We start from the raw sequence: 20,144 nt of genomic DNA, 5'->3' as shown, positions 1-20,144 counted from the left end.
CATGTGGGCCGAGGCTGAAAATGGGTCTGCTGCTGGTCTACCGGCCCTCAGACAGCGCCGCACAGAAACAGACTCGATTCTGGGATGGAAATCACGGCATGTGTTCAGGACGACTTCTGAAAAATCCTGGCGTGAAGAGTAAAAACTGTCCTGCGGTCAGATGGATTGAAAATTTTAAATTCTTTGTGGAAACCACGGCAACCAGTCCCAAAGCCTGCACCTCCGACGGGAGGCGGGTGTAGCCAGCACATCTGGGAAGAAAACATCCATGCAGAAAGGTACGTACGGGTTTCCGAGGAACATATGCTCCCATTTCAGGGAAGACCTTGTATATTTCAGCAAGACAATGCAAAACTCCCTATAGAGGGTCTGCATTGACGTCACTTCCCCACTGGACCAGCCCCCTTACTCCCACTGAGTGGCAAAACATCAGCAAAAACAGCTGCAACTAGTGGAGAAGACGGGATAACAGCTGATTATCGGCTTAAATTAAAGGCGGTGGGACTTGACAGTGACCCGTACAGTTACCTGAAGAAAAAAGTCCTGACGCTTGGTCCGACTTCAAGGCAGGATTTGTTGTAGAAATTAAAGTGATGAGGACACCGAACTTTATGATTTGACCGTTTAACGTTAGCTACGCAAAAATCCAACATTACCTGATACAAAATGGGAACCGCAAATCCACGTTTTGGTGTCTGGAATCCAGTTGTTTCTGTGAATTGCAACGATCCATTTGTCTCTCTTAAGCTTATTTTTCGGCAGTCTGTAAAACGATAACTCCGATTTCTTGCTAAATCTATGAGTACAGTCGATCGCACAACAGCTCTTTCCCATTTTAGATGTTGCCAGTTGCTCAAACTGAAAGTTTACGCTGCCACTCAGTTTTTCTGCCACTCAGTGGGCGAAACCCGCTGTGAAGTTGCATCTGTGACGTCATGCGCATTCATTCTATGCTAGCCTTAACAAGAGTATTACTTTGTACCACAAAGAATTGAATACCATATATGTTCAGTTTTGAATAAAATATGGGTTTTATGAAATATGGAATGAACTGAATCCGATTTTTATTGACATCTTTATTTGAGTCAGAGCTACAGGTGGTATTGTACCTTTCTCAGTCTCTACCAAGAACAAGGTCCTGAAAACCTTTTCTGTGAGGCATCTAATGCCGCGGAGGCCGATGTTACTCATTTCTTCATAGGAAGACGGTCAAGCTGCGTGAGGTGGAGCAGTAAAGTTGGAGATAATGGAAACCGGGCTCACTGGATCAGCAGAAGCCTCCATCATAACAGCGGTGTTGAGTCGGAAGTGCAGCTGTGAAACGTCTGCCTGTCAGGAATCACCTTCTTATGTCCTACGAGTCCAAACCCATGCAGATCAGGCGGGTTACGCCAGATGTTTTTGGCAGGCGGAGAAAGGAAAGACGGTTTGAACTGTGTCTAAACGTGGATAACTGGGGGAGTCGGCCGGACTCGGTAAACGTCTGCCGTGAACCCTTCCTTCATCCGCCTGGAACGATTAGGTTGAATATTTCCATCCTGATCTGGACGGTATCATGTCTGCGGCTCAGGATGATAACTGCACTAAATCTGCCTAGTACCACCTGAAAAACATTGCTAGAATTAAGGGGTTTCTGTCTAAACAAGACATGGAAAAACTTATTTATGCATTCATTTTTTAGTAGGTTGGATTATTGCAATGGCATCTTTACAGGCCTTAACAAGAAATCTATCAGGCAGCTGCAGCTGATCCAGAACGCTGCCGCCAGAGTCCTTACAAACACCAGGAAACTGGACCATGTTACACCGGTCATGAAATCACTACACTGGCTTCTAGTGAGTCAAAGGATAGAGTTTAAATTTTACTGCTGGTCTACAAAGCACTGAATGGTCTTGGACCAAAATACATGGTTGATCTTAGGGCTGGGCGATTTTGGACAAAAATAAAATCCCGATTTTTTTCTCTGAAAACCCGATTTTCGATTTCGATTTTTTTGGTAAAACTACAAAAGACAATGGAATAAATTGTTTCAAATATTTTATCTTTATTTTTAAAGAAAAATAGCAAACAAATTTCCCTATTGGGAATGAAGTGCAATTGAAAGATACTGTAAATCCTCCTTGAGTTTAGTAAAGTGACAACATTTACAATTTTCTTGACCAAACAAAGATGACTAGACGAGCTCCGTCTGTAATGCAGCCAGCTGCAAAAAAGGAAAATCGATTTTCCGATTTTCCTTTATTTAACATCGTCTTGATTAATAAATCCGATTTAGATTTAAAATCGATTAATCGCACAGCCCTTGTTGATCTAATAGTTTCCTATGAAGCCCCCAGACCCCTGAGGTTCATCTGGATCTGGTTTGTTGTGGTTCCAGAACCAGAACCAAGCAAGGTGAGGCAGTTCAGTTATTCTGCTCCTCACCGGTGGAACAAACTTCCTGTAGACCTGAGGTCTGCTCCAACTGTCAGCTCCTTTAAATCAGGCCTAAAAACATTACTGTTTACTGAAGCAAATACTTACCTGCTGGACTCTACTGCCCTTACTTTTTAACAACTTGTGCTTTTTATTATTTTACCTCTTTTCTTATCATTTTATTTGTTATTTACTGTTTAATTGTGTCTTGCTGCTTTTAATGTTGATGTAAAGCACTTTGAATTACATTGTGTTGAATTGTGCTATACAAATAAACTTGCCTTGCCTTATCAGTTAATCGATTGATAAGGTCATCAATTAATGAATTGATCGATCATTAACATCCCTACTATCAATAACCTAAGCTTCAGCCTACACCTTTTCGGTCTTGTTTTGTTTATATATTTTGGTCTAATGCAATATTAGCATTAACTTCATAGTTATTTGTTGTTTTCTTTTCTTTCATTTAATTTGTATTTTAATTCTTATTTTGGAAATGACCGAAATAAACAAACAAAGAAACAAAAACTCAGCTCCTTTAAAAAAAACATTACTGTTTACTGAAGCGTACTCTAAAATTAAATACTTACCTGCTGTATTCTACTGCCCTTACTTTTTAACAACTTGTGCTTTTTATTATTTTACCTCTTTTCTTATCATTTTATTTCATTTTTTTTATTTACTTTTGATTTTTTATTTACTGTTTAATTGTGTCTTACCGCTTTTAATGTTGATGTAAAGCACTTTGAATTACCTTGTGTTGAATTGTGCTGTACAAATAAACTTGCATTGCAATTGCCTTGAATAAAAACGACGCGATGTGAGCCGAGTATCACCGTGGTTACCTTAGTGATGACAGGCGCGCAGAAGTCCTGAGTCCACGTGGATGGAGACGGACACTGGTTCCTCCTGGTGCAGCGTCCATCGCACCAGCCGCACTCCGTCACTCGGGACGACAGCAGACACGACGTGCAGGTGGTCAGGTGGCCACAGCCAGGGCCGATCAGAGGGATCTTGGTGATCTAGAAGGTAAACCAAACGTCAGATCTTCTGATTTTTGTGGAGGAAAATGAGACGAAACTAAACTTTTCAATGAGGAATCCTTTAGGAGTTTGTTTAAGAGCATCAATCTTCCTTTCTGCTGGAGGAACTCCAACTCAACTGAGCTCATTTTTGGCTGTTTTTCATGAGTTTTTACAATCATCTCACTAATGCCAGCGATTTAACAGGATTATCTTCTGGCAGGCTAATCCTGCCGAATATATTTAGCCCATTCTTTCTTTACTTAGGAAAACTGGAAAAGTAACAAATAGAGCGATCAAGGATGGGTGAATTTCCGTCCACAGTCGGGGGTGTTCTGCTGACCTTGTTGCCTGTGGCCACCAGCATGGCTCCGTTAGAGTCGGCATCATCCAGCAGCGGCACGCTGGCGGAGACGGGTCTGGAGTCCAGGCGGATGTTGACGTGAGGAGACGTAAACCTGGAGAACATCACCTGGAAGAAGGACACATCAGCATCATCACTCAGGGGGTTGAAAGGAAACACCTCATCTGTGAGAGAAGCTCACAAAGTGATTCAGATTTACACAGACGTGAACGAATAAGCAAACATCCAGAATGCTCCCAGGCTGTCGCACCAATACTACGACACATGACTTGCCGTAAAATAAAGTGGTTTTGACCAGCACCAGCACCAAAACAAAACATAATACTCTTTATTGAAAGTGGTGAAACAACTCCCATCAGTGCAGTTAAAATGCTTGTCCACGCTTGTCCATCTTGTGACCGAGTTTAAAATCCAACAGCTTCTGAATAAAAGCGGTTCTTTTATCGGTTTGTTCCTGAACCTCCTGCAAGAGGGTCGAAGGTGGAGGAGACTCTGACCCGGGTGTGAGAGGTCTGAGAGGCGTGAGAGGTCTGATGCCCCTTTTCCACCAAATGATGTCTTCCAGGAAGGTCACAATGAAACTGATGATGTTCTGAGCTGTCCCTATCACCCCCTAAATATCTTTCTTTTTTTGTGATCAACTGTTTTTTATTATTTTGTTGATTCATACAATTAAATCTAGTGGCAGAGTTGAAGCTTCAAGAGGAGACTAAGAAAGGAAGTTCAAAAGAAACTGGTTGTTTTAGATTGTGTCTAATGGTTTTAGCTTATTGATTTAATTGAGTTAGGTGTTATATAAATAAACATAGTTTCTTGTTCTGCATTTAATTTAAATTTTTTGTATTTTATTTTGCTGAAGTTTTGTGACGTTTCCGGTTATTTTCACTATTTTTAAATTTTCTTCAATTGAAATACGTTTTTTTTGTTTTGTTTTTTGTATTTGCCTCATTTAGTATGCACTTATTTATCTTTAGTTGTACTTGGATTTATCTTTAATCTATCTGTTTTTGGTTGTTATTTGTTTTTTTTTTTCATTTTCATTTTTTTCATTTAGGAAAATTCATTTTCTTTTTTTCATTGTTTTCTGCTTATTATTATCTTTAGTTTGTAATTTGTTTTTGTTTTTTTTCTTGTTTTTCTTTTTAGTTGTTGTTCTTCGTACTTGTTATCTACTTTGTTTTATTCTGTTTAACTAACATTTTATATTGTACTGTAAAAGTTTTATAGAAATGTATATTTGTACTGTTGGACCCCAGGAAGAATAGTTGCTGCTGAGGCAGCAACTAATGGGGATCTGAAATAAATAAATTACAAAAAAAAAAAAAAAATCTAACACAACAACAGGACAAAAGAAGCAAGACAAGAAAAGCAAAAAAAAAATATATAAAAAAATAAAAAATAAATAATTGATAAATGTTCAGTCAATATTCCGTTCTTAAAGTTTTTCAATGGCATGTGTCCATATTTTTAATGTCCTGGGTCCCGCACCATGAATTCTTGCCACTGAAAGTTCCATATGTAAAATGTCCATAAACAGATTAAACCAGTGACATGTTGGTAGATCGTGTGGTGGTTTCCATTGAAGAGCAAGCCATTTTTTTAGCGGCTGTTAATCCTGCCAGGTACACAACTTTTTCTTTTTAATGTAAATTTAACAGAGTCATCATTAATCAGGAGCACCCTTGGACAACATGGGATCGCCTTTCCAGTGACATTTGATTTATATATACTGACATTTTGCCAGAAACCCCCTAAATGTCTTTCTGACGCACCACGCCAGCACACTTTCTGACGTGGTGTGATAGAGAGTCATCAGCAGTTAGACGTCTATGTGACTTTTCTGTGGCAATCTGAGGACATGAAGTCCCTGTCGAGGCCTCTTGAATCACTGCTGAAGTGAGGTGGTGTAAAACTTTAAAGAAGAAACTTCCCCCACACAGTCACTGTTGATCTGCAGTGTCTGTGGGAAGTGCGTAGAATGTTATCAAACCAGAAAGTTACTGTATTGATTTTAGCTTTTTTGCCTGATCATCAAAGTTGTTTGAATGGCTTTCGTTCCAGAAAATGTTTGTTAGTTTGAATAGACATTAATCTGCAAGGTGACTGGCAGACCATATCAAAGATATCTGTTGCTTGCCCCTCCCTCCCCTCTCATAGAGTATCAAGGACAGCTGGGTATCTGGGATTTTGTACACTTGCCCCATTTTTATTGTTGATGGAGTACAATGATAAACGCCCAGGTTCAAATGAGAAGGAAACATTATACGGAAAACAACAGAAAAGGCGGAAGACATCGGGGAGTGATTTTGGTGCTCAGCCAGAACCTTGACTGGGAAGTTGCAGCAGAAAACGGATCCAGAAAGTGTCATCTTGCCTGCAGTTTGATATATTTAAAAAATATCAGTTGAATAAAGCTGTCCTACATGAAGGTAGATACTGTTTTCCCACTACAGTTTCTAGTACAGTTTCATTAGTGAGTTAAAAAACTGTTAAAAAGCCTTCTGACTGCAGACATCAGGCAATAGCTATGATCAAATTGATGCCTCTTCCATGTAGGAATGGGTGATATTTTACGGTTCACGATAAACCGTCAAAAATATTCCCCACGGTAAGAATTTGTCATCTCGCGGTAAAACTTATAAATTGAGGAAATGAGCGAGAAAGAAAGAAAGAAAGAAAGAAAGAAAGAAAGAAAGAAAGAAAGAAATGAGCCTGAAAGAAAGAAATGAGCCTGAAAGAAAGAAAGAAATGAGCCGGAAGGAAGGAAGGATGGAAGGAAGGAAGGAAGGAAGGAAGGAAAGAAAGAAAGAAATGAGCCTGAAAGAAGGAAAGAAAGAAATTAGCCTGAAAGAAAGAAAGAAGGAAAGAAGGAAAGAAATGAGCCTGAAAGAAGGAAAGAAAGAAATGAGCCTGAAAGAAAGAAAGAAAGAAAGAAAGAAAGAAAGAAAGAAAGAAAGAAAGAAAGAAAGAAAGAAAGAAGGAAAGAAATGAGCCTGAAAGAAAGAAATGAGCCTGAAGGAAAGAAAGAAGGAAAGAAAGAAAGAAAGAAAGAAAGAAGAAAGAAAGAAAGAAAGAAAGAAAGAAAGAAAGAAAGAAAGAAAGAAAGAAAGAAAGAAAGAAAGAAAGAAAGAAAGAAAGAAAGAAAGAAAGAAATGGGCCTGAAAGAAAGAAAGAAATGAGCCGGAAGGAAGGAAGGATGGAAGGAAGGAAGGAAAGAAAGAAAGAAATGAGCCTGAAAGAAAGAAAGAAGGAAAGAAAGAAAGAAGGAAAGAAAGAAAGAAGGAAAGAAATGAGCCTGAAAGAAGGAAAGAAAGAAAGAAATGAGCCTGAAAGAAAGAAAGAAAGAAATGAGCCTGAAAGAAAGAAAGAAATGAGCCTGAAAGAAAGAAAGAAAGAAAGAAAGAAAGAAAGAAAGAAAGAAAGAAAGAAAGAAAGAAAGAAAGAAAGAAAGAAAGAAAGAAAGAAAGAAAGAAAGAAAGAAAGAAAGAAAGAAAGGGGCCTGAAAGAAAGAAAGAAATGAGCCGGAAGGAAGGAAAGATGGAAGGAAGGAAGGAAGGAAGGAAGGAAGGAAGGAAAGAAAGAAAGAAATGAGCCTGAAAGAAGGAAAGAAAGAAATGAGCCTGAAAGAAAGAAAGAAGGAAAGAAGGAAAGAAAGAAAGAAATGAGCATGAAAGAAAGAAAGAAGGAAAGAAACGAGCCTGAAAGAAGGAAAGAAAGAAAGAAAGAAAGAAAGAAATGAGCCTGAAGGAAAGAAAGAAAGAAAGAAAGAAAGAAAGAAAGAAAGAAAGAAAGAAAGAAAGAAAGAAAGAAAGAAAGAAAGAAAGAAAGAAAGAAAGAAAGAAAAAGTATTTTTTTTAATCGTCATTTTTATCGTTATCGGGATAAATGCCAGAAATTATCGTGATACATTTTTTAGTCCATACCGCCCATCCCTACTTCCATGTCAGAAGTACCAGACCTCTTGCCATTGTTTGAAAGCGTGTCCCATAATAATGCAGCTGGCTACAGTAAGTCCTCTGCAAACTGGAGGGCCACCGCACCCGGAACCAGCAACAGGTGGACAACTGCCCCCTGTGCTCCTACATCAGTCTCAGCGAGGATGCAATCCAAAGCGCTGCAGTCATAGCTCTGCTGACCCAGACTAACCGAGAGTTACAGCGCTGCTGAGCCCTGTGTTCTTATGAGTCTCAGAAGTGATGACTTCATCAGCTCCCTCACAAATAAAACGGTTTCTTTTACAGAGAAAATCTGTGGCATCCTTCACACAACTGTCTCTGATGTGTTATTTAATGGAGCAGCTTTGGAAACGACCAACAATAGCATTATCTCAGCTATCAACATGTCTGGTAGAACCCATCCCGATCAGAGTTTTCAAGGAAGGTTTTTTAAAGCTTTTTTCTTCAACAACATTTATGAACAACCCCTTTATCTATATTTAATCTGACCAATCAATCTTCTTCGACAGGTTATGTACCTAATGCTTTTAAGCCTTTTCTTGGAAAACCTAATGGTACAGGAATGCTTGCCAACTATAGGCCTTAATCATCCTTTTATTTCTGAAGATCTACGGGACCATTTGAACAAAAATGTAAATAGATTCAGTTCAGAGTTGGATCGTAGCACAGAAACAGCACTGGTCAAAATTACCAATGATTTTTCGTATGGCCTCAGACAATGGACGTGTCTATACCTGTGTTGTTCATTTTCAGTGTTGCATTTAAAGGAGCTTGAGGCAGGATTGAGGCAGGATTTATGAAAAAAATTAGTAAACGTTTTAAGTTTTCTAGTAATAATGTCAGATGAAGCGTTCCAAACCAAAAAGAATGAGCCCTCTAGTGTATCTCTCCGTTGCCTTGAACAGGCTTTGTGCTGCAAAATGTGCTGCAATTCCGGGCCGGAATTTCCCGCGCTGGGCTGCGGATGTGACGTCACATGACGCTGCATGCGCGTTCTCCCCGTTCTACCGTGCCGGCTTCGCTGTTGGTTGCAGTACCCCCGACGGCCGTCGTGGCGAAGGGTGGCGCTAGAGAGTCTCATTTCTTAAAAAGAGCCTCATGCTCCTTTAAACATAAAATTATACTACAGAGGCTTGATTGTGCTACTGGAAGCAATATTGTTGGAATAGACTGGTTTGAAGTCATTTATCTGGTAGATTCATGTGAACAAGGAGTCTTCCTAAAACACCAAAGTCAGTCGTGGGGTTCCACAGGGTTCTGTTCTTGGACCGATACTTTTAATATTACATGTGCTTCTAGTAGTAACTGTGTAACAATCCATCAATCAATGTTGCTCCATTGATTTAATGACGAAAGATCCAATGGCATGAATGCAAAATTAGAATATCGATCAGACATCAATAAATGTTATCCTCATCAATACATGCTATCAAGAGACCTTTGTAGTCGATTAAATAATGTATTATTTTTGTTATTGAACTGTTTAGATGAACCCAGATATAAATAAGTGAACTAATATTTAAGTTATTTAGCTTGATCTGATATAAATGGAAGTGATTGTAGTCGTTTAAAATATTGATCACTAACTCCTGAATTGAATCAAACCAGAATGGTGTCATGGTAGATTTTGTGACACTAGCAAACATTAAATCATTGACCATTTAATCCATGTAATATGTTATTGTAAAACTTGTAATTTCCAGCTCTATCTAGTCGGTATATTACTTAGAAGCATGATGAAACATTTATTTGATTTAATCTGGTGCATAGGTACAGTTGAGTATCGTCTGCATAGCAATCGCCTCTAGTGAGTGAATCATATTTTTTAACAATTAAAGGCCTGGGTGACTTCTGATTTCTAGCAGCTACACTCAGATAAAGTAAAAGTTGCTGTCTTTGGACCCGAGAAAATAAACCAGGAATAAACTGTGTTTTGCACAGTCAGAGATAGTTACATAAATATGTCCAATTGGTGGTTTATAGAGAATTCAAGACTCATGCGGGAATCTCAGTTATTCTAGGTGTCTCTGTCCTGCTGGTATGAAAGTTCAGGCCCAAAAACGCACTCCCTTGGAAAGCATTGTTTGAGCTGACGTGGGCACGGCTGGAGAGGAAATAAAGACTTCCAAAAGCCTGCAGATGCTTTTAAAGCCTTTAAAGTATGTACGGAATCAGAGCAACTGCAGCTCATAGTCTTCAACACTGGAGATGCCACTTATGTGCATCCATGCTTGACCTGTGTAAAGGTCAGTGTGCAGACTGATTTGTTTTTTTGTAGGGGATATTAATGAAGAAGTTATTGAAAATAACTATTTTTAAACTAATTCCTTGTCTGTGTGCAACTGGAAGTGCAACCGGCAAGCTGAAATATCGTTTAACGTCTACAAGTGCATGCTTTTGCCAGGTTTGGGAGTCAGTGACGTCCAGGCTTACTGCTAAAAAAAAAAAAAAAACCTCATGCCACACTTTATGAACACACATCATATATACTCATGATCAAACATGAGCTTAGCTTTTCATATCACACACACAATGACTGACAAACACGAGGAATGTCCCAAACACCCACACACACACACATGCAGTCAACACACCTGGAACAGCGTTTATCACTTGCGGTTACGCTGCAATTACAGGCCTTGGAGGAAACCAAAGAGCGCTGGGTCTCCAATGGGGTGTGTGGTTACTCTAGTTACACCAGGCCTTCTAAATTATACACACACCCATGTGCATTCACACACAAATAGATACACACACACACTTTTTATATTTTCTGCAAAGAGCTGCATGCCAGCGCTGCAGAAGAGGCTAACACATACCTGGCTGCCTTCACATGCTGCAGAGATGAGCGTTATGGTACACATGTGACTTGTTGCCACATGACGCACCATAGCTGGCGATTGCTTAATCCTCTTGATGCAATTGGCAATGCATCAGAGTGCCTAGCAAATATCTGACCCACTCTGCATTGTTTCAAATGTTAAACGTGATTTTCTTGGTCGGCCAACAAATAAAAACATCTTGTTTTTCGGGAACGCTCCTCCCACTGTGGATATAATAATAGGTAGCTTTCCGCTGCGGACAAGGCCACACAACGGGCATCTCTCTGGAGGTAATAGCAGTGTAAATTACAGCTTATTGTATTAAGCCAGCCAGGGGGAAGTTTGGCCTATAAACACGGTCACTGTGTTATTCCCACAGTGGCCCAACTGAAGTCGAGGGAAACACTTCCTCAGCCAGAATGGAGTCAATTTAGGGGGGGTTGGGGGGGGGGGGGGCACAAAGTTCTTTCTCTTTCTCTTTCACCCCCCCTGCTCCATGTATGCTCCTGCTTCGTCCGTTGGGACCAACCAGGAAACTGAAATACGTGAAAAGTTGACAGGTTCTTTTTATTGGACAAACAATGAAATGAGCTGCGGAGGCAGAGACGTCCATCCCTCAAAGGTTTTTGTTGTTGCATGGCTTTGGGCCGAGAGAGCAGGTGGTCAGGGGGTCACCAGTTCAGTCATCTTTGCAAGGAAAAGTGAAAAGTTGCAGCCAGAAGTTTATGAATAGCCTTGAAAGGTGTGTTTTTTCCTCCATGTGTGCTGATGAAGTTAAGGAAACGGGGTTAATAAGTTTTCCATCTAATTTGGATGTAGGGTTGGGGTTATTATCCATCCTAAACCTCTTTTGGGCTGATGTCTTGACATGTTTATCCTATTTCCTGCTCAAATCAAATCAAACTTTATTTGTATAGCGCTTTCATGCATGTATAAAATGCAACACAAGGTGCTTTACATAAAACGTTAAAAAACATAAAACGTATTAATGCCCTTATTAATGGGCTATGGCTATGTTCTTAAGGTGATAAAAACCTATTTTTGTTGTGTTTTTGATATGAGGAATAAAATCCAGCTCAGAGTCAAAAATAACACCCAGGTTCTTTACACAATGTGATGGTTTAAAATCTTGTAGTTTTGGTAAAAGGAGACACGGCATCAGCTTCCATAGTTACGCTGACGATACGCAACTGTACATCGCCGTGTCTCCTGATGACACTGGGCCAATTGATGCCCTTTTTAACTGTATTTTAGATATCAAGTCATGGATGGCAGCAAACTTCCTACAGCTCAACCAGGGCAAAACAGAGATTTTACTCATCGGTCCCGAAGGCCAGAGAGAGAAACTTTTACCAAAGTTACAGGATTTTAAACCCTCAAAATCAGTTAAAAATCTGGGCGTGATTTTTGACTCTGAGCTCACTTTTATTCCACATATTAAAAACATAACAAAGATCGGTTTTTACCATCTTAAGAACATAGCCAGAGTCCGCCCGTTTCTCTCTCAGGCCAGCACGGAGGTGCTAATGCATGCTTTTATCTCATGTCGTTTAGATTATTGTAACGCCCTGCTCTCTGGTCTTCCTAAAAAGAACATGTATAACCTACAATTATTACAGAATTCAGCATTAATAAGTTTTATGTTTATTTGTTTTTCTTGTTTTTTTTTTGTTTTTTTTTGTTAAGCACTTTGTGTTTCATTATTTGTATGAAAAGTGCTATATAAATAAAGTTGATGTGATTTGATTTGATTTGATTTAAAAGTTTCTCTCTCTTGGCTTCAGGACCAATAATTAAAACTTCCGTTTTGTCCTGGTTGAGCTGTAGAAAATTCTCTGCCATCCATGACTTTATATCTAAAATACAGTTAAGAAGGGTATCAATTGGTTTTGTCTTCAGGAGACACAGCGATATACAGTTGTGTATCGTCAGCATAACTATGAAAATTGATGCCGTGCCTCCTGATGACGTGGTTTGGATCGACGCAGAGGACACGCCGTCACCTGCGCCGTCTCTGACGTGCACCTCCCGAAAATTGTAACTACGCGTCGAGGAGACGCAGACCACACGCAGACAGAGAGGGCTGTGATTGGTTCGTTTGAAAGCGAAGCATTTCCGGTTTGAATCAGTAGTGAACTTCCAGGGCTCTTTTCTTCGTTTATATGTGATTTTTTTTGTTTTTGTTTTTTGCACAATAGTTGTCCTTATCTCTTTGATTTACTGTGACCGGAAAAAGTCGGATAAACCATTCAGAAAAAGATCGCTAACTAGTGGCCGCGGGGGGTACTGCACCGCGACCAAACGGAGAGACGGAGAAGTCCGAAGGGTTCAGCACGGCGTCACGGCTGCGGCGTGTGCTCTGCGTTGGTGTGACGCAGAAGCATATTTCAGCCTTTAAGTTGATGTCAGTCTGGTTGTTGCTCTGCATTGTGATTCATTTTTGTAATTGGTTGTACTTTGGTTGGACTTTCCAGCGGTGCACAAGAGCTTCTTCTGGATCTCTTGGTATTCCACGGATCTGCAGAACCATGGTGAAAGCTGAATCCAAAGGAGCCAGGCTTCAGTGGGTTGAGGTCGGGGTGGGGTGGGGGGTGCTGGAGCATATTTGCTCACTGGTTTTGGTAAAAACCCTTGAAAAACCCTTTTTCTATATTTAATCTGACCAATCAATCTTTTTCGTCAGGTTATGTACCGAATACTTTTAAGCCTTTTCTTGGAAAACCCAATGGTGCAGGAATGCTTACCAATTATAGACCCTAATCATCCTTTTATTTCTGAAGATCTACGTGACCATTTTGACAGAAATGTACCGGTAAATAGAATCAGTTCAGAGTTGAATCACAGCACAGAAACAGCACTGGTAAAAATTGCCAATGATTTTTCGAATGGCCTCAAACAATGTTCTATACATGTGTTGTTCATTCTCAGTGTTGTATTTAAATATAACATTCTTTTACAGAGGCTTTATTGTGTTACTGGAAACAATATTGTTGGAATAGGCTGGTTTAAAGTCATTTATCTGGTAGATTCATGTGAACGAGGAGTCTTCCTAAAACACCAAAGTCAGTCGTGGGGTTCCACAGGGTTCTGTGCTTGGACTGTGCTTCCAGTAGGAGCTGTTTAACAATCCATCAATCGATGAAGCACAGTTCAAATTCAAATTGAGTTGGATGTCTTAAGCTGGTTGTTGCTCTACATCGTTATTTCTTTTTTATAATTGGTTGTACGACTTTCCAGCGGTGCACAAGAGCTTCTTCTGCATCTCTTGGTACTTCTCCCTGGAGATCCACGGATCCGCAGAACTATGGAGAAAGCTGAATCCAAAGGAGCCAGGCTTCAGTGGGTGTGGGGGTCGGGGGTGCTGGAGCATATTTGCTCACTGGTTTTGGGAAAAAGGATTTTCAGGATGGAGAATTATACAGTTGAAGACAGCTGGGCTGATCATCAGACTTCAAAACTAAAGCAACGAGCCTCAGCGAGATCTGTCAGGGAAAAAAAACCTACTTAAGGCCGGTCTGGGAGCGGAGCAGAGCGGGTTGCTGGTTGAAACGCACAGCAACAGCTGCGTCGGACCCTCATCGAGCAGAAAAATGCCGTGAGAGGGAACGTGTCATCGAAGCCCACCGTTCACCATTAACGTGTCGTTCAGCTTGTAATCCCCCCCCCCCGCACCCCTCTACCACCATCCCTGCCCTCCCTTCCTGTCCATGCAGCTGTCAGGCCTTGTTTTTTTCTTCCACGTCTCTCTCTAGCTGTTTTTTTTTCCTCCATGCGTGTCTTTTCATTCTTGTGTTTCAAAAACACGTGAGGTCATTGAGCTTTTTACTTTCTGGGTTTCATCCCATTTGTCATAGTTTGCTTCTGAAGCTCTGGTGCAACGTGACTCGCTGCGCTTCAACCCCGCCGCTGCAACCTTCGCATGCAGAGCGTTTCACTGTTACGGCCGACGGGAGAACGATGTCATACATGAAACCCACGAGGAAGCTGCAGTGATTCAGTCTCAGATGCAGCTTTGCAGGTTTTACTTACATCAGTATATTTTATCTTGATAATTACTACATGCATGACTAAAGCAACCAGCAGGCCTTCAACACGCCGGCTTTTTATTTGAACTGCAGGTGCACTGGCACTAAAAGAAACAGAAGACTTTGGCACGCAAGCTGCACAGAAATCCATGCATAGGCAGCAGAGACCTGCAAATTATAAGCTTAAATAAAAGCTCATAGTGTTTGTCTTAGTTCGGCGGTTCAAAAAGAGTCTTTAATGAAACATGACTTCAAATTTGGACTTGAGAATAGTCTTACTTTAAAAAGACATTTCAGTTATCGTTTGCATTGAATGATCCACATGAGTGAAAGCTGGTTTTACCCACAGGGCTGCACATGTCGAGGAAATTTGTCTGAGATGCAAAGCTGTCATGTTTGATCCCTGTTGGAGCCAGTCACAACATATTAAGTAGAGTACAAACGAGAGCCTTGTCTGACTTTATTAAAATATTTCTGTGAGATCAGTCTTGTCAAACTGGAGATGCAGCACCGACATGTCGTGCACAAGACATCCGTAGATGCAAACAGTGGATCAGGAAGGAGGATGCACTGATGCACTGACAGGCTGAAAAGGACTGTGTTTGTTCAGATGGTGCATTGGACTGGTCCGTGCACCTTTTTCACTCGCTCACTGAGCATAGTTCAAATGCAAGCAAGTTGTGCAAACGGAAAAATAATCTATGATCCTACATTGTGTCACCATCACAGCGCTCTCATCTGAAACCTTTTACACCAACAGCGAAGCACTGATGGAAATAATAATAATACTGTTTTTACCTGTATGTGGCGGCCATCTGCTGTTCCCAGGTAGGCTACGGTGCGACCGTGGACCGGGACCACATTAATGGAGGTGACCAAGGTGTTTGTCAAGTCCTTGTGCCAGTACTCCAACCGCTGGACGAACTGGGTCACCTGCAGGCGGTACACCCCTTCTTTGCCCTCGTGGATTCCTTCGTGGGGGTCGCAGTCGTCCGAGGAAGTCTGCACAGAAACCGAGAGGCACAAATGAGAAAAAAACTCCCAGGGAGAGGGCATTGGCGGTTATTTTACACAAGTTCCAAGAAACTTCAACATAGAAACAATCCTCCTGTTCACGAAAACTAAACGTGGCAATGGGATGGTTTCCAATGTCGTATCTACACATTTTTATACCAGAAAACTTGAAAAACGAGCAAAAAAAATATGCTTTCAACACTTAAAGGATGGAATTTCCTTATATGCTTATTTTCTCCAGACATTGCACGTCTGCAAGAGCCAGAGGCTCTCAAGACCAGACGGTAGACTCCCGCGGCTCTGCAGCGAAAATCTAGTTAGCTCGATATCGTGACGGATCTGCTGGCACCTCGACGATGCGTTCTGCATGATCGTACAAGTCATTCATGAAGAAATGCAGCATGTATTCGATCGTAAATGCTTGTTTGTTTTCCTGGGACAGTACTAAGCCTGTGTTGAAAAGATCGATTTTCCGATTCTAAATCGATTCCCATATTAATTCTTAAAAATCGATTCATATGTCTAAAGATCGATTTTAAATCTTTTTTTTTTTTTTATCATTACAACTTTTGGTATTTTTTTTTGTTTATGCCCTAAAAAGGAATGTTTTGTTGGACACGAGCATAACTAGTGCCATGTTTTTGCCTTTAAATATGTTTAAAGGTATGAAAACATTAAAGTTTTCAGTTATAATTGCATAAATTGTCTATATTTCATTGCTTTATATACTGTCTTGGGGTTACATTTGCATAAAATGCTAAAAACCTCTAATTCTCATGAATGGGAAAAAAATAAACTGATTTCATACGTCCTCTGTTTGCTGTCTTGGATCTGTTTGATAATTCTGCCCCACGATGTTTCTGAAAGCAGTTCTATCAGCATTCTGGGAGCTGATTGGTCCTTACAGCATCATTAGCTGCCAATACTTGTTGTTGAATCTCAATATAATACTAGTATTAATATGTTGCAGAACTACAGTCATATAATTCAGGCAACAGCTCAATAAACAGTTTTTAATAATACTAACCCAAATCAATATCAGAATCGAATCAATCGAACCTTTAAATTTGCAGAGAAACTGAGACAGAGGCCGAGTTTTTTCCCCCAGAAAAACCCTTCTACATCATATTGTGTTGAAGTGTCTTCTGTAACCCGACGGGGAGGGTTGAGAGTGGAACCTGCCGAGCCCCTGCTTAGCCGCTCTTTCAGCGATGCGAGCTCATAATAGAGGTCTGGGCTCTGCCGTACCTCCGGGGCAAAAACCCATTTCGTCGGATCGCGGGTGGATTTCATGGGAACCGACGGCGAGGAGACTGTTTTTCCTACTGCTTCTTCTCACTATATAAGGAAACCCTGCGTTTTCTCTACACGTTCACCCTGTTCACTCTGCTTTTACGTTTCGGACCGCGGTCTCTCGCTCCAGCTGCCCTCTCTCCGGCTCTTCAAGCCTCGCTGGGTCGTGCAGATTGTTGTGTCTGGAGCCTCTGGAGCATACAGTGGAAGCACCGAGTGAGGCCAGGGTTGGATCCAGGTCTTTCTCTCTTTATCAATACCCCCCTCCACCCTCGCCCAACCCCCCCCACCGCTTCCCTTCATGCCAGCCCTGCTCTCATTGTGTTTAGTCATGGCCTCAGGTTTCATTAATTATTAATGACCCAAAGGGTGCTGGCCTCTCTTGGCCCCTTAAGGTCCTTGACCCGGCCGCTTGACCAGACCTGAGCTCGCTGTTGTTTTCTCAGCTCCAGTGGATGATGACCCTTTACTGGAGACACAAGATGAGCAGGAGGGGGGGGTAAGAGTTAGGGCTGGGGATCGATTCAAATGTCAAGAATCGATTCTGATTCTGATTCTTAAGATTCAGAATCGATCATCAAGATTTGATCCGATTCGGATATTGATTTGGGTTCGTGTTATTAAAACTGTTTTTTGAGCTGTTGCATGAATTATATAACTGTAGTTATGCTAAGAGTTAGGGCTGGGGATAGATTCAAATGTCAAGAATTGATTTGATTCCAATTTTTAAGATTCAGAATCGATTATCAAGATTTGATTCGATCTGATTTGATTCGATTCTGATATTGATTTGGGTTAGTATTATTAAAAACTGTTTATTGAGCTGTTGCATGAATTATATGACTGTGTAGTTATGCAACATATTAATACTAGTATTATATTGAGATTCAACAGCAAGTATTGGCAGCTAATGATGCTGTAAGGACCAATCAGCTCCCAGAATGCTGATAGAACTGCTTTCAGAAACATCGTGGGGCAGAATTACCAAACAGATCCAGGGCAGCAAACAGAGGCCAAATGAAATCGCTTTTATTTTTTCCCAGATTCCGTTTAAATTTTTTTCATTTTCGGTGTATTTCGGTTTTTAATTTTTGAGAATTTGGTTTTTAGCATTTTATGCAAATGTAACCCCAAGACAGTATATAAAGTAATGGAATATAGACAATTTATGCAATTATAACTGAAAACTTTAATGTTTTCATACCTTTAAACATATTTAAAGGCAAAAACATGGCACCAGTTATTCGTGTCCAAGAAAACATTCCTTTTTGGGCGTAAACCAAAAAAATACCAAAGGTTGTAATGTAATGATGAAAAAAAGTCGATCTTTAGACATACAAATCAATTTTTAGGAATTAATATGAGAATCGATTTAGAATCGGAGAATCTATTTTTTCAACACAGGCCTAGTAAGAGTACAGGTGGAACAATCACCACGAAAAATCTCTTTTCCATCGTCTCAAAAGGGACAAAATCAGATCTTCCCGCCTAAAAGGAGAAGCTTGGATTTAATAATGCCGTAGCCATGATCTCCCCTTGCTTCTGACTGGAAGAGCTCCCTGGGTCATGAGGTCATTATTTGTGGTTTGTGTGAACATTTGAAAGCTTTGAAGATGAGAACAATGGTAGTGTAATAAATCAGGGGAGGTTTTTTTTCTCCTTTCTTGGTGACTTAGTTGAGACAAAGAGCGCCTCATAAAAAAAAGGAAAGGCGAAGACGACAGAGAAACCAGCTAGCTGACAAGCGTGCGACTGAAGACTTAAGTTGAATTAAATGTCCTCGAGGCCAGTCGCAGTTTAAGAGACAACAGTCAAAACCTGAGAATGATGTGGAAAAAAAAAAAGTGAGAGCTGGTGAGAAGATTAGACGCTCGGATGCCAAACGCCCAGCTGGGCAGAGCTGAAGCCAGAGGCTCTGCACTGAATTACTTAAAAGACAGGGACAGAAAATAGTTCAAACTGGAGAAGAAATGACACTTTGTGACTGAATCTAATTAAGTATTGGATGAAAAAATGGACACGTAGGAAAGCGGGTGAAGAAAGTGAAAATGTTTGCCGAGAAACTGAAGGAAAGGGCCAAGCTGGGTGATGTGCACACGCAGGGACACCTCAACGCCGTCCACCTTTCTCAGGAAATCAAATCAAAATCTGATGCATAGAAACACCTGTTTGCACTTTTCGGAGAGCGCAGCCAGCGCCGAGCACATATAAGAAACATGGGACTCAGCCAAAACCCCTCCGACTTCTGTACGACTGCGTCATCGCCGCGGAGATCATGCCACGCTGATCAAAAAAACGGGCCCCGGGCCGATTGTTTTCAGAGCAAGCAAACAGAACCTCAGTGTGTTTGTTGAAGCGCAGCAGCGCGTCGGGATGAAGAGCGGCGACGGCCTGGGAGGCATTCCTCCGTCTCTGCTGAGGTATTCTCCAGGATCAGGATCAACCAAATTGGACAGTGAGATGGCTGTTTTGACAAGCTTTGTTTGAAGCTTTGCTTCTATTTGTTTTGGGTGTTTAATGGAGTGGAGGCAGAGCTTTGGAGGGCGCCCTACTCCTCCACGCCACCGAGGAAAACAGGTTCCTTCGAGTGGGTGAACTCTGGCAGAACGACAGATAAAGAGATAAATGTGTACTCTTGATTAAAAAAAAGAAGAAATTGTCCTTAACTGAGCTTCCCTGCAGATAACTCCGTACCGTCACGTGTCGCGGATAAACCTCTGGTTTCCAACACAGACCTTCATGTTAAAATGTCCAAGTTTGCTGCAAAAATAAACATATTTACAGTGTGGTAAAGTTTTGGTCTCCATAGCTTGATCTCAGAGCCAAGACATGTGGTTTTGTGCCACATTAGGAAAATCCAATATATAATTGGTGGTCTGCACTTTTGATTGGCAGCTGGCACAGCTAATGGTTAGCTGTCATTATTTAGCGCTTAGAACTCTATTGACTTCTGACTTCTGAATACAGACCTAAACAAAGATAGTCATTCATGCCTTAAAGAGTATATGTTGTTCTGCTCCTAATTTTACTTACAGACCATAGTGACTGGTTCTAAGTTGGGCGGGAAGGGTCCGAGGATCAAGCTCAGCTAAAAGCCGCCGACTTGTGCTAACGGAAAGTTGGCCAATAGCAGCGGTCGTTCCTGATACTACCAACAAGACTGAAGCAGGAGAACTTGGTTGGTTGAAGTTCCACTGCTATGGATTGGCTGAAGGCGTCGGTAGCCGAGGCAG

The 20,144-nt window shown here is 41.0% G+C and overlaps 1 protein-coding gene across 3 annotated transcripts in view; it reads right to left on the bottom strand.

Moving 5' to 3' along the window:
* The window catches only part of met (MET proto-oncogene, receptor tyrosine kinase), a 126,231-nt gene that overhangs the window by 63,049 nt on the left and 43,038 nt on the right, over nucleotides 1-20,144 (bottom strand). For all 3 annotated transcript variants that reach the window (XM_061720920.1, XM_061720922.1, XM_061720921.1), the window contains exons 3-5: nucleotides 15,403-15,606; nucleotides 3,781-3,909; nucleotides 3,261-3,437 (exon numbers count right to left, since the gene is read on the bottom strand). In XM_061720920.1, the coding sequence (XP_061576904.1) occupies nucleotides 3,261-3,437; nucleotides 3,781-3,909; nucleotides 15,403-15,606 (510 nt within the window). The remainder of the gene's footprint in view (nucleotides 1-3,260; nucleotides 3,438-3,780; nucleotides 3,910-15,402; nucleotides 15,607-20,144) is intronic.

Source organism: Cololabis saira, chromosome 5, assembly GCF_033807715.1.
Source record: "Cololabis saira isolate AMF1-May2022 chromosome 5, fColSai1.1, whole genome shotgun sequence".
NCBI lineage: Eukaryota > Metazoa > Chordata > Actinopteri > Beloniformes > Belonidae > Cololabis > Cololabis saira.
Note: the sequence above shows the minus strand (reverse complement) of the source record. Positions and strands in the feature narration are given on the sequence as shown.